The sequence below is a fragment of the Pollicipes pollicipes genome, unplaced genomic scaffold (assembly GCF_011947565.3).
Source record: "Pollicipes pollicipes isolate AB1234 unplaced genomic scaffold, Ppol_2.1 Scaffold_3216;HRSCAF=3773_pilon_pilon_pilon, whole genome shotgun sequence".
Taxonomy (NCBI): domain Eukaryota; kingdom Metazoa; phylum Arthropoda; class Thecostraca; order Pollicipedomorpha; family Pollicipedidae; genus Pollicipes; species Pollicipes pollicipes.
The window spans coordinates 1,677,810-1,691,436 of record NW_023596251.1 but is presented as its reverse complement, the minus strand read 5'-3'; the positions used below and the strand labels follow the sequence as shown (position 1 = coordinate 1,691,436).

Here is a 13,627-nt window from a genome sequence, read left to right as displayed (position 1 = left end):
AGAGCGGCTCACAACAGGCCCTCGTCACTGGCACTCCTCCGTCCAGAGCGGTTCATAACAGGCCCTCGTCACTGGCACTCCTCCGTCCAGAGCGGCTCACAACAGGCCCTCGTCACTGGCACTCCTCCGTCCAGAGTGGCTCACAACAGACACTCGTCACTGGCACTCCTCCGTCCAGAGTGGCTCACAACAGACACTCGTCACTGGCACTCCTCCGCCCAGAGTGGCTCACAACAGGCCCTCGTCACTGGCACTCCTCCGTCCAGAGCGGCTCACAACAGACACTCGTCACTGGCACTCCTCCGTCCAGAGTGGCTCACAACAGACACTCGTCACTGGCACTCCTCCGCCCAGGCGGAGATGAGCCAGGTGAGAGACAGAGCAGGCGGGACTCGTGAGACCGTGTGAGACTCGACGGGGAGTGAGTGGGGGGGGGGGGGGGAGGATCAGTTATGTCATCGACATTTCGTAATGCATTCATTGAAGCCGATAAGCATCTTAATCTGGTTTGCTAAGTTCCAGTGGCGAGCACGCGCGCTCTTGCTCAGGATCGCCCTCCTCGCCCGGACGTATCACATCTGCTCACAACGTGTCCACTCGATTCCCGAAGAAGCCGCCGCATGCCCGCGCCCGTCAGTGGCGGAGCAATAACGGCATTTTCAGTTAGGCGAGTTTTGTCAGAAAGTGTTTGGATACTGTCCCACACGCTCTCACCACGGCAATCAGGGGCGGCGCTTAATCCTTCCTTTGGTAAAAAAAAACCCTCTGGTGAAAGAGAAAATTTTGAAGGAAACGCTCTGCGAGCTTTAGCATTTTTGTGAGCATTTTGATGGATTTTGTTTGACATTTTCGATCGTGAAAAGCGTGGGCAAGCGGGCGCAACAAACCGACCTCCGCACAGCCTCTAAATATGTACAGAGCTTTGACTATGATGCCAGCTAATGTCACTTTTTGAAGAAAAAAAACGAGAAGTTCTGGTTCCTCCGCATCCCCCCAGAAGAACATGGAACGGAAAACGATTAGATGCATAAGCTGCCGACTGTACAGTCCCATCAGATGAAGTTTGTGGAGAAGCATGATAAGCCGTCGCCGGTATTAACTGAAAGTACACATGAAACATCACTGACTCATTGGTTGAGGCCAACGAGCTGTCAGTCTGCAATTACAGTGCATCACAAGTAAGGCCTCTCCGCTATCGACCGATCGCAGACGTCATCAGGGTGTTCGGGAGGGCAACAAGGGCTTAGCGTGTCATTTTTGAGAGGTTTTGTACATTTCTTTCTACGCCTGCACTGGAGGGGAGATTGGCGCTTACTACTTGTAACGGATATTAATTATTATACTAATAATTGCTTCAAGGTGATGTCTTCAGGTTGTGCATAATGAGCCCTGGATGATGTCAGGTTGTGCGTGGTGAGCCCTGGATGACGTCAGGTTATGCATGGTGAGTCCTGGATGACGTCAGGCTGTGCGTGGTGAGCTCTGGATAACGTCAGATTATGCATGGTGAGCCCTGGATGACGTCAGATTATGCATGGTGAGCCCTGGATGACGTCAGATTATGCATGGTGAGCTCTGGATGACGTCAGAACGTCACGAGCAGGTCCAGGGCACAACAGGCGATCATGCGATTTTGGCTTTATGGCATTTGACAGGTAACATCTCGAATAACGGCCACATCTTTTCCACTAACTATGCATTCCCCTTTCCCATTCTCCTAACAAAACACAACGCGAGGACGAAAGTTCGAACAATTATTTCACCCATAATACTAACATGTCTCAATCATTTCGTAAAGCTGCACCTCTTTTGCCAGCGCCATGGAAAACTGCATGCAACAAAACAACTGAATTACTACAAAACTCACAAAATCTAGCATGCAATTGGACATCAGAAAAATGCCTCAGACCTGTTAGAACCTTCCATAAGGCAGACTGGTAGCACGCGGCCGGTCTGGATTTTTTACGGCAGCTGTTGCTACTGGAAGTAAATGGGCAGGAATCGAGTTGTAGTTTTTCTGGGGATTGTATGGGATTCGAAATATCTTATCCCCTTCCCCAGAGAGAGGACTGAGGAATCTGGCCTCCTTAGCACGGTGTGCGTTTTTCTGCATGCCACGGATGGAAAAATAAACACATGTTTATCGCTGAAATATTGACAGGCAATTTTCACCCACGAGAAGCAGAGAAAGGTCAGAAAAGGAAATAGGCCTGTCATCTAAATGTCCTTTATCGCCAACGGATGTACTCAAATGGAGTCAGCAATCCGTTGCGTTGGAAATAGAAGCGCATGCAGGATTTTCTTCACGAAGAGCCCCAGAGCTCGGTGAGAACGTACGTACTACGCCGGCTTTTACTTTTTGTCAGGACCCACCCACGGTGATATACGAAAAGTCCAGGCCTGACTTCAGGGTCCGGGCCCTCGGCTCCCTCTTTTGGCTGCGCCCCCGGCTGGTCAGCAAATACGGGACAAATGCCCAGGGGTGAAGAAATGTTCCTTTGTTATTACTGATTTTTAGTTGAGACAGCCGTATTTGTAGTCCACGGAGAAATATTCACATTTATTACTTTGCTCTGGCCCTCGCGCTTTAACTTCTCAGCTTAAAGGGAAATACTCCACCTGCTTTTTTCCAAATCGAGATGCTTAGAAGAAAAAAGGCCCGCTAACTAATCACGTTTTGGGCCCTTTTTTGATCATCATCACAGGCAAAGCACTCTCTTCATGTTAATTTTCACATGTTCTCGGCTCAAATCCTGAAGACGGTCACATCGCACTGTGGCAAGCCCGCGCCGCCAAACGTGACCTCATATTTCGCACGTGACAACAAATTGCGGCTTATGGTTGTTTCGAAACAGAAACATCGCGGTCTGGCAAATTCCGAGGTACCAAAAGGCGATGTAGACTTGTTTTCGGATGTGATCGTTTCTAAGCAATGCATTACCCGACGAGGTTGACGCGCGTGCGGGACGGCAGTGTTTGGCGTTCATAATTGGTAATGCCGTGAGCTGTGCCGTCAACTGCGTGGGGGAACTGGAGGATTTATGATGGTTGCCACTTGCAAGGCGTTTGAAAGTACAGTCACGCCGCATTGTGTCAGCCACGCCGTATAGCGTCTTGGATGGCTCCTAGTAAGTTGTATGTAGTAAAAGTAGGAAAAATATAGCAGGATGATTGGATCTAGCTTGGGAGCGAAAGGCGTGAACCATGCCGCAAAATGATGTTAAATGATTCAGGATGGTTTTTCTCAAAACCATTTTGCTGGTCCCCTGTCCCCATGCCACTTTTTCACGCCTCAAAGTCTGACGCGAAAAAAAAAACAATTCAAAGGAAGAAATAACCCAGACTTTTGGTTGCATTGAAATCCAATCGCGTAACTTTTTTAACTTTAAAAAAACCAAAAGGATATCCTAACGGATATCCTTTTCGGCATGCCGTTTGCTTCAGACACGATGAGTAGTGCGAAAGCAGTGCGAGCAACCACACTTTTAAGGAGAATGGCTCCTACGTCTTGGGTCGTGAGCGAAATGAGCAAATGACCAAGCTCGATCTGAGAGCGCGATGAGCAAATGACCAAGCTCAATCTGTGAACGTGATGAGCAAGTCACCAAGCTCGATCTGTGAGCGTGATGAGCAAATCACCAAGCTCGTTCTGTGAGCGTGATGAGCAAATCACCACGCTCGATCTGTGAGCGTGATGTGCAAATGACCAAGCTCAATCTGTGAGCGTGATGTGCAAATGACCAAGCTCGATCTGTGAGCGTGATGAGCAAATGACCGAGCTCGATCTGTGAACACTCGATTTACCCCACCGCAATGTGATCGTTTGGGGGCCGGTCACGTCAGGAACAACTCCGAACGAAGAGAGAGCTACATCACCATGCAGCACTTCATCAATTGTCAGAGCCTCCTGTGTGCGTTTTAAAACGGCCATGACCCAGCGCATACAAAACGTCGGGGTTTGACAATCACCGGGTTGCCACTGCGCGACGCGGCAACTTTAAATGGCCAGCGTCCGCTTTCGGGAGCAGAGCACGACATATGCAGCACCGCTGGGTCACCGCTTTCACGGGAAAGGAGGAATGTTAGCCCCTCGCCCCGCCCCGTCCATACGCTTATGCGAGAACCTGAGTTAGCGAGAACCTGAAGCCGTGGGCATAGGCCGAGTGCTCATGCATCCTGACCTTCGTCAGTATCTTCGATTGCCCCGTTTACCACCACAATCCCCCGGTCGGGTACAGATATGGCATTAACCCTGTTTACATGGGCAGCCGAGGGTAATTCGAATTAAGATCGGAACGGATCATGCGACGTTAAACCTCTCGCCGAGGTGTGTTAACATGGGCGAGACCGGCTTTACGTCTAATTAACGGTCGATAGTTCGATCCCGCTTAGTTCGAATTAAGGAACGGAGTATGGGCGAAAACTACGCTTTTGTGGCGAACTGAAAAAAAATGCAGGTACTCTGCGTATGGATGGCGAATGTCATGAGCCATGGTGGGCGCGAGACGGGTTTGAGGGCGAGGAGGAAGATGGACTCCGTTGGAAAAACGATCTGTGCGGGACTCATAGGTTTGATAGCCACAGCACCAGCCAAAAGATTTAAAACTCAAAAGTTGCGTGGTCCGCACTGCCCATGTAGTTAGCCTGCCAGCACTGCCCATGTAGTATCATATCTGCCCCATAGCTACTGTTACATGAAAATTGTACTAGTGGACCTAAGACATGTCAACATTGTGCATTACAAGGAGCACGATCACAGAAGTTTGCACAAAACAGGAAAAACTGATTTGCAGATATTCCAGCATATATTTCTGCTAGAAACAGTTTCTTTGATCACAGGTAGGCAATCAAGAATGACAAGGAACTGAGCTGGCAAATAAAACTATAAGCTGCTCATGGCAATGACAGAGATGATATTTAAGTAACATGTGTTAGACCATCCATACATGACAAGAACTCCAAAAAGTGCACGCAAGGCTACTGCGTCGCATTCCGCAATGTAGATCATGGCTTGCTGTTCTGGCTGACATTATTTAGGATGACATTTAAGATACACCTGGAGCCTGTGACACCTGAATATTTGCTGACATGCAAGGGCTAGTAGGAAATCAGCATTTTCTTGCATTGGCCAGTGGCACTCACAAACTTACCACATTCTGATCACATGGGTCACCCAGCATCATGTCATGTACTTTGCCCAGCCCCAAAAACATATTACCTACTCCCACACTAATGCATTTATGAGCAGCTCGCAACAATGGGCTACGCTACAAAATGACTGATGAATGTTACACCGCTAATGGCAAAAATTGTGCAATTATGTTGTCTTTCCCCATCCAATGCAGCATCAGAACCTGGGGGCAGCATTGCCATTCAGACTTGGCATGGACTGGCAAGTATGGACTGGACTGACACGGACTGGCAAGTATGGACTGGACTGACACGGACTGGAAAGTATGGACTGGACTGACACGGACTGGCAGCTATTTGCTTTCTTGACATACCAGGGTTGAAATACTTTGATATCCTTGCAGTCAACGGCATTGGAATGATATGGACTGATGGCTAGGTGAGACAAACAGCTGTGTTTGCACAGTCCAAAGGTCATAATATGTGAACCAGTCAGAGAGCTATGTCATGACGACAGCAGCCCTACCTCAAAATTCATAACAAATCATTCATTATGACAACAGTTGAGTTGCATACCTCATGCCTTGCACAGACACCTATCACAAAAAAGCACCAGAGTAACATATCTACTCACCAGTATAGAAAGAGGTAATTGTATGCACCACAGACATGGCCGCCGAGCAGCACGTGCCTTGGTGTCACGTGTTACTTAATTTATGCACTGTTTTCTTCCACATGAAGTATCAAGCCTACATTTAGCAGAGTACTGATAACAGCTATTTTCATCCAGCGTTCACATTTGCTTTCTTGATGTTTGAAACCATCAATGGGCAATTTTGGTTCTATCATTAAAAATAGTTCACATTCCGAGCTGACTGCTTTGATCTATATTTGTTGATCCTTCGTATCAGGCAGAATTTTTAAGTAACCTTCCTCACGCAAATTAAACTGACAAGCAACCAACATCCTAAATGGAGGAGCGTCTGCAAAAACGATCCTGGGGCCTTTAGGTATTCACTTAGTGAAAGAAACTTAGAGGCATTCTGCAACAATTTCGAGCGTAATCCAAAAATAAAAGTGAGAACAAGTCAAAGCTATATAAAATGACCGTGTTACCTCCATATGGTTTTTGGAAGCATGTAGCCTGCCCCAGATGTAAATTAATCTAACCTTGAGACGGACAGATAACACCAAGCACTGCTGACGCCTGCTGTCTGCATAGATCAAGCGCCCAACAAGGTTAAATTACGTGAGCATTTGTGTGCTGCTAGCCACTTAGGGCCCTGAATAATTAGAGTACTTTTGGCAGCATGGTGTCAACTTCACCTTCTTCCCCTTTTTATTTTCCATCTTGAACTTGGATCGTCTTGAGCAATAGCTAAAAACCCGTGGAAAGGCGGCAACACCAAACAAAGCCGAAGTGACCTTGAACAGAACTGCATGCGCCAGGCAGTTTTTTCGGGGAGGACAGCTGACCACCGATAATTCGAACGAAATCCCTTCCCGAACGGATGATCCTCTCACGGGAAGGGATTTCCGCCGGCGCACGATTCGAATCAGCGGAACAGCGCGTGAGTGTATACATGGGCCGGATAGTTCGGATCGAGGACGGGTCCCGGCTCAATTCGAATAACAGCTGCCCATGTAAACAGGGTAATTAACTGCATTGGGCATGCGCAGTTCGATCCGTACCACCGCCGAGCAGCCCGACACGGAGAGGCAGCAACTGGTGTGCGCCGGTGCAACGTGCACGACACGTGCTGGCAGCAAAGCGGCGACACGTGCGCTCTGCACGTGTAGACCACGCCGCGGGCCAAACAGCGCACGTCAGCCACGGGTCCCGGGCTATTCATAAGAGCGGCCCCTCACCTGATATTTAATGAAAGGATGCCGATTTGCATAATTGCCGGACAAAGCCTACTCGGTGTCGTGACGTTGGGGGGGGGGGGGAGGGGGCGGAGGAGAGAGAAGAGGAGTAGAGAGGGAGGACGTGGCGGGAAGAGGAGAGGACACCAGAGAAGGAGGGGAGCAGGACAGGCTAAGATTACGATGATGATGATTATAATAATTTGGGGCTTTGGGGCGCCTCGTCTGTTGTAGGTCATGCAGCGCCAATAACTTTCACTTTATTACAGAGCCGCAAACCAAACAAGTGTATCAATCATGTCACCCTTTAAAGCCTTCATGATGAAAGGATTACTGGGAAATCTACAGCACTAAGAAACTGGAAAGGAAAATTAGATATGTAATGAGAAGAATGAGGGGGAAAAGGGAGATGACACCCGATGAGGACACTGAGATACAGAATAAGAAGGATGAGGGGAAAAGGGAGATAACGTCGGATGAGGAAATTGAGATAAATTATAAAAAGAATGAGGGGAAAGGGAGTTGAGAGATGACGTCGGGTGAAAAAACACACGGAAAGAGGAAAAGAAAGGTGATAGAAATAGCAAGGCGAAAGGGAAAGGGAGATCAAAACGATTGAAAGGCAGATGATAGAGTAAAGGAGGACACAAAAGAGACCGGGATACAAGAACAGCCATAAATGAGAGGCTGATGAAATTTTGTGGCGCAACCAACAACCCCATAACAACCTAGACAAAAAACTTAACACCTTACAAACTTAAAAGCTTTTTTCGAAGCCCAACACAAGGCTCCGATATCGCCCAAGAGCGGCCATATTGACTGAAGACCCAATAACCAAATTTCACCCCACCCGACCACGCCACTGTCCAGAATTGTCCAAAGGCTCCGCACTGAAAGGGAATATGAAAATTCGTTCCTCAAAAAGTAAGTGCACGTGTTTGTTAAGCCTTTCGTCTCCAAAAGAAGTCACCATAGTAACCGTCGCACGCCACAGGTTTGTCCGCACACCGCCATGTATAACGCTATACGGTAAGGCGCCTCCTGGACTGGGGTCACGTGATTTATACAGCATTTCGCCACCTCAGGGAAGATCCCACGCCCTTAGCTACACCGCACCACCTACGCGTCCCTCTTGATGGCATCGTGAGACAAACGTGGACCAGATTCTCACTAACCACTGGGTTCATAACAAAGTTATTAAATGCCATCCCTGGCTGAAAGTGAAGTGGCTTGTGAAATAAGTTTGCAGGTACCATCTACATCCTTAAATCAACAACTCCAAAAAAAGGAAAAAACAAACCAAAAAACTACACGTCATCAAAATGTCCTTGTCACATAGAAACCTCATCAAATCACTATTAAACTGGCGGCAAACGCATGTTTCACACGTGCAGTATTCCTACAGGTAATAATTAGGCAAAGTGTGCTCTCTGTCTCCACAAGCAGGTAATGCCGTGACAGTAGTGATTGCCTATCCGACGGAGGCCGCAGGGGCGACAACGCAGCGAGCAAGTAGGGGCAGCAACGCAGCAACCAAGCAGAGGCAAAGCGAAGCAGCGACCAAGCAGGGGAAACGACGCAGCGAACAAGCAGGGGCGACGACGCGACGACCAAGTAGGGGCAACGACGCAGCGAACAAGCAGGGGCGACGACGCGGCGACCAAGTAGGGGCAACGACGCAGCGACCAGGCAGGGGCAACAACGCAGCGACCAAGCGGGGGCAACGACGCAGCGACCAAGCAGGGGCAACGACGCAGCAGCGAACACAAAGTGGAACAGCACCAAATCAAACGTGAAACACAACTAGGCGTTGGGGTCTCTGCTCACCTTTTGAGCGGCCATTGAGCCGGTTGGTCGACCTTTCTGGACTGATGGATGACGTCATCAGCGGTGACAGATGGCCCGAGTACGTGAACCCTGGCGGCGGAGCGTGGAAGCGACACTGTCAGGGACGGGCACGCGCTGAGATACGCAGGCTGAGGCGCGCATCACGCACGACACTTCTCCTTGTGCCGGTGCCGAAGATCTCCTCTAAGATCTCTGGTTTCAGCAGGGGAAGTTTTGGAGCAGCATGAATTCAAGCATGCGATAAGAACTTTGCTTTAAGGAGAGCATGCCACTTTTTGCACTTTTCACTTTTTGTTAAATCAGACGCGTCGCAGTTGATCGGCAATGCCAGTTTCGTCACAATCCCTTTCAGAAGCTCAAAATTTTGATTTGAAGTGGCCGCGGCAGTTTCTGCCGCTCATGCGGCAGAAATGTCTTTGGACCCTCTGCTCACCGCTATGAAAGTAATGCGATTCATTTGACTTGCTCTTTTCCAACGAGTATGCCATGCTACACATTAGTCTGTCAAAATGTTTGTGCAATAAATGCTAAAAGAGCTTGAATGACTTCGCTTAAACAAAAAATACGCGGACATTAGGCTGTTATCCCCCGAATTTAACGCGATGTTATACCATGACTCCGATTTCTGTCCCATGGCATTTACCACAGTGGCTCTTTTCGAGACTCACTTGGGCTTTTGGGAATGGGAGTACCACATGGTCGTTTTTGGTCCACAGACGCATTCATTCAAACTTCAACTAATGCACTTCTAGGTCCTAGGCCCTTGCCGTCCGCTGTTCCGATCACACACGTTTGCGCTGACATCATTCGCACCGACGGCGGTGATCATGACAACGGCGGTCGCGACAGCTGCAGCTGCCACGGAAGAAATGTAGCGCAGAGCTGTTACAAAGCATTGGCTGCGTAATTTGGACTCGGAAACGATTAAAATTTATAACCTTATCAACATCGATAGTGCGTTACTGCCATTTCCCCGTGCTATTATTTGACGTGACTAGTCATGAGTTTTCGCCAGAGAATGCTTTTGAAATATGCTTTAAAGGTGGGGCACACCCTATCAACAAATACATCCATCATACCACCGCATCATCATAAGTCTTGATATCCATGTTTACATTAGCGTGCCTGGTAATGTGAAACCCCGATACGTTGGATGGGGTAAGCTAAGCAAGTTTGTTTTTGGGAGTTTCTCAGAGTTTGACACGTTTGCCTTACAAACAGAGGGGCAAGTGTCCAAGCATAACCAACTGATATGCGGATGTCAAATATTGACACTGTATGCTTTTCAATAAATCAGAACTACCAAATCGCCGGTGTCGGCCTCCCACATGCACACCCATAATCCCAACAATGTAAATGCAACCACCCATACTGGCATTATTCCGAGCTCCACCGTCAGCACCAGCGCCAACACCAACCCATCAGCAGCTGGTGACGATGCGGCGGCGACGTGGTCACCTTGTGTGGCGTGCAGGAGGTGGGTCCAGCCGTGCGCCGGCGGTGGCTGACCGCAGGCAGAGGCCGGCCCCAGCAGCGGGGCCCCGGCCGCCGGCACGCCCACTGATAGCTCTGCAACGTAGGACGAGGCGGGTCAGGTCAGGTCAGGTCAGATCGGCCACTTCTACAGGTCGCTCCACAACAGATGCTCAGCTCAACAGAGGTTTAGCACGCTCGCTCTCTGCGACAGACAGGTTCGGTACACTCGCTCTCTGCGACAGACAGGTTCGGTACACTCGCTCTCTGCGACAGACAGGTTCGGTACACTCGCTCTCTGCGGCGGATGGGTTTGGTACACTCGCTCTCTGCGGCGGACAGGTTTGGTACACTCGCTCTCTGCGGCGGATGGGTTCGGTACACTCGCTCTCTGCGACAGACAGGCTTGGTACGCTCGCTCTCTGCGGCGGATGGGTTTGGTACACTCGCTCTCTACGACAGACATGTTTGGTACACTCGCTGTTCGCAACGGACAGGTCAGGGTAAAGAATGGGTCAAGGGAGCCAGGTTAGGTCAGGTCAGATACGGACATCAGCAGTCTGCACCGGGAGGATCAGACTGGGAGGGTCAGATCAGCCGCCCCGATGGGGAACTGCAACAGAACGACGCGGCATCAAAAACGACCAACAGGGGCATGGTATTCGGGGTACAAGTGCCCGTGAAATTTCAAGAAACTTACATCAGCGTAACATACAGACGGTTTAGGTCCGCAAAGAGCGATGGACGTCAAATGGAGCTATACGAAAAACCTCGGTGATAATCACAACCTTTCTTCGTGGTAGAGCTCCTGATCGGACTTACGGTCCAGGCAGGTCAAACAAGTCAGGTCAGGTCAGGTCAGGTCAGCCTGACAACTCCTCCCTCGCTCGCGCCCTCGCTCTCCGCCGATGATAGTTCCATCGCACCATCGTTAACGCCGGCCAAGTTATAAGAACGCCAGGCCGCGCGTCAGCCGACAAACATTTCCTGTTCATTACTTCGTCCCATGCTCCTGAATGATAAACTCGGCAGCTAATCCCACTGCAGGGTAACCGCGGACCTGGGATGATCGGGGCCATGCCCTTCTGGGGCCTGGCAAAGGCGGCCCACGGGGGCCATTCGGATCGTATGGTCAAGGGAAGAAAGCGGGCCAAAGCGGGGGAGAGACCTGTTTGTTCGTGTATTTAGCGGGTAGGTTGCGTCATTCTTCACCGCTAGCCCCCCCCCCTCCCCACACCTAGCCCATTTTGGGAAACTGCGCCCCTGTGTATGGCAGGTGGAAAATGTATCCAGTGCTTTTCTCTTACAAGTGGCATTAACCAGCTTGAATCCCACCATATCATCGGCATGAAAAGAATCGCCCATACCTTTCATGGGCATACGGACGCCGACAACCTGATGTTGTTTTTGATAGCATGAGAATAATGTTATTGGTTGACATAAGTAAGGACGTTGCTTCCTTCTCAAATTTATGGCATGGCCTGCGTAAACTCACATGGGTGCCGGGCAGTTTTTAAAAAAATTGTCTTCAATAAGGAACGTGTAAATCATGGTCCAAAATCAGTGGTAAACAATAATGCCTACCCTGAAATGACAATCCAATGAATGCTGATAAAACGTCCTGCCTTTTAAACATTATCCCAATACATTCTAAATCCGCATGCTTCGGAAACACCTTGTCTTTTTTCGATCCCAAATTCCTGGGTCGAGCCCCGCAAAAGCACAACGTGCATTTGCTTGCAAGGTGTAACGGCCAGCCCCCCCCCCCCCCTCGGCAGAAACTTTCTATTCCTTCGGCTCCATGCCAAAGCTAGACCCAGAGCGCGTGTACATGCGGGGGGGGGGGGGCGTGGTTCGGGTAACATGCAGACGTTCAATTAGAGAGGCGCATCGGACGATCATTACGGCTAATTAGCCCCGGACGCGGACACCGCGTGCTCGTGCACCCGAGGCGGGTATCAATACCGTTCAGCAGCAGCGCCCGCTCGCCGCCGGCGGCGGACCAGCAATCAGGCGGCAGGATTAGTAGTGACACCTACTGTCGGCTTCACGAAGCAGGAGGCTTGATCATAAATATCTGAACCTGTGCAATTTTCACACGCACGACAGAATGTGGATGCAACCAGGTCTCTGAGATTGGCGGGGACAAATTAGGATTGGAGCGCTCAAACTGGGACCCGGGGCAAATCCCGGCCTTGTGGTGACGTTTCGAATAGGAAAACGTGAAATAACGCACATTCTGGAAGCCAGTTAGTTGTTGGGTTTTAGAGCCGCGTCAGCCGTCATGGTTATTTGGGCCCAGATCCGTATCTTAATATTCAATGTTAGATTTTCAGTGCATAGACAGACCAGCAGAGGTTCCATACTGCCCCGAAACACTTAACGGTTACATACCAGAACAGTACGGTGTATAGCAAAACCAAATACATCCGGACAATGTGGGGTGTCTCTAGAGCTGCCAAAGTGGGTGGGAATAAGTTAGTCTGAAATCGATGTCTCTCAGAAAGGCAAAACTGCTCGAGGAGGATGGCTCGACGGCCGGTCGTCTAACAGACCGTTCAGAGGGAGTGCCACAGAGGCAAAATTCGAAAAAAATTAGGGGAAATGAGGAGACGCATCCTCTCACCCTACCAGTGTGAACACCAGTGATATTTACAGTCGGCTAAATCCGGTCGTGTGAGCGATGTTTACCGGTGGCGCGACACGACCACGGGAGCATGTTCAGCCACCGCCTGACCGCCAGCTCCCAGATCGACCAGCCTGGGCTCAGAGGCGCGTGTACCCACTGCGAGCGGGAGAGAGGGCGAGGACGCCCTCTTGCCGACTTCAGCTCACGCTTAACCATGCAACGCCGCAGGGCTGCTGCGACCTTTTCCAAAAGTTTTGGTCGGCAGATGCCTTTCTTTTCTTTTCCTTTCCTCCCCCCCCCCCCCCCGCCCCCCAAGCACCGTCCGCCGGTTACCGCGCCTCCTTTGACAGCACAGAAAGAGCTCGACACGGGGCTCAGCCCAGTATAAAGGTGCATCGCGTGCATTTTCTGGCCGGTCGGCCACGCCGCTGCAAACTTCCCTCACAACTCAACAGGACTACGTCATTAAGGCGGCTCAGCCTGTCGCGAAAGGTACATCAGTTGCTTTTCACACTTAGCTGCTGACGACATGCCACCAGTGGCCCAGCAAACCCGCCATAGAGCCTGCACAGAGCGTCAGCGGGGTGCCACCCAATGACCTGCCACCACCAGGATGTAATGTATTGGTTTTCCATGGCTGCACGTAATTAGGACGGTCATAAGCGTCGTGCCAATCGACGT

General features: G+C 50.2%; 1 protein-coding gene across 1 annotated transcript in view; it reads right to left on the bottom strand.

The window, feature by feature from the left end:
- LOC119091005 (leucine-rich repeat extensin-like protein 5) overlaps positions 1 to 11,697 on the bottom strand; it is a 100,287-nt gene extending 88,590 nt beyond the window's left edge. Inside the window, exons 1-3 of the mRNA XM_037213727.1 lie at positions 11,685 to 11,697; positions 10,303 to 10,413; positions 8,824 to 8,913 (exon numbers count right to left, since the gene is read on the bottom strand). Of these exons, the coding sequence (XP_037069622.1) occupies positions 8,824 to 8,913; positions 10,303 to 10,413; positions 11,685 to 11,697 (214 nt within the window). The remainder of the gene's footprint in view (positions 1 to 8,823; positions 8,914 to 10,302; positions 10,414 to 11,684) is intronic.
- Between the last annotated feature and the right edge of the window lie 1,930 nt (positions 11,698 to 13,627).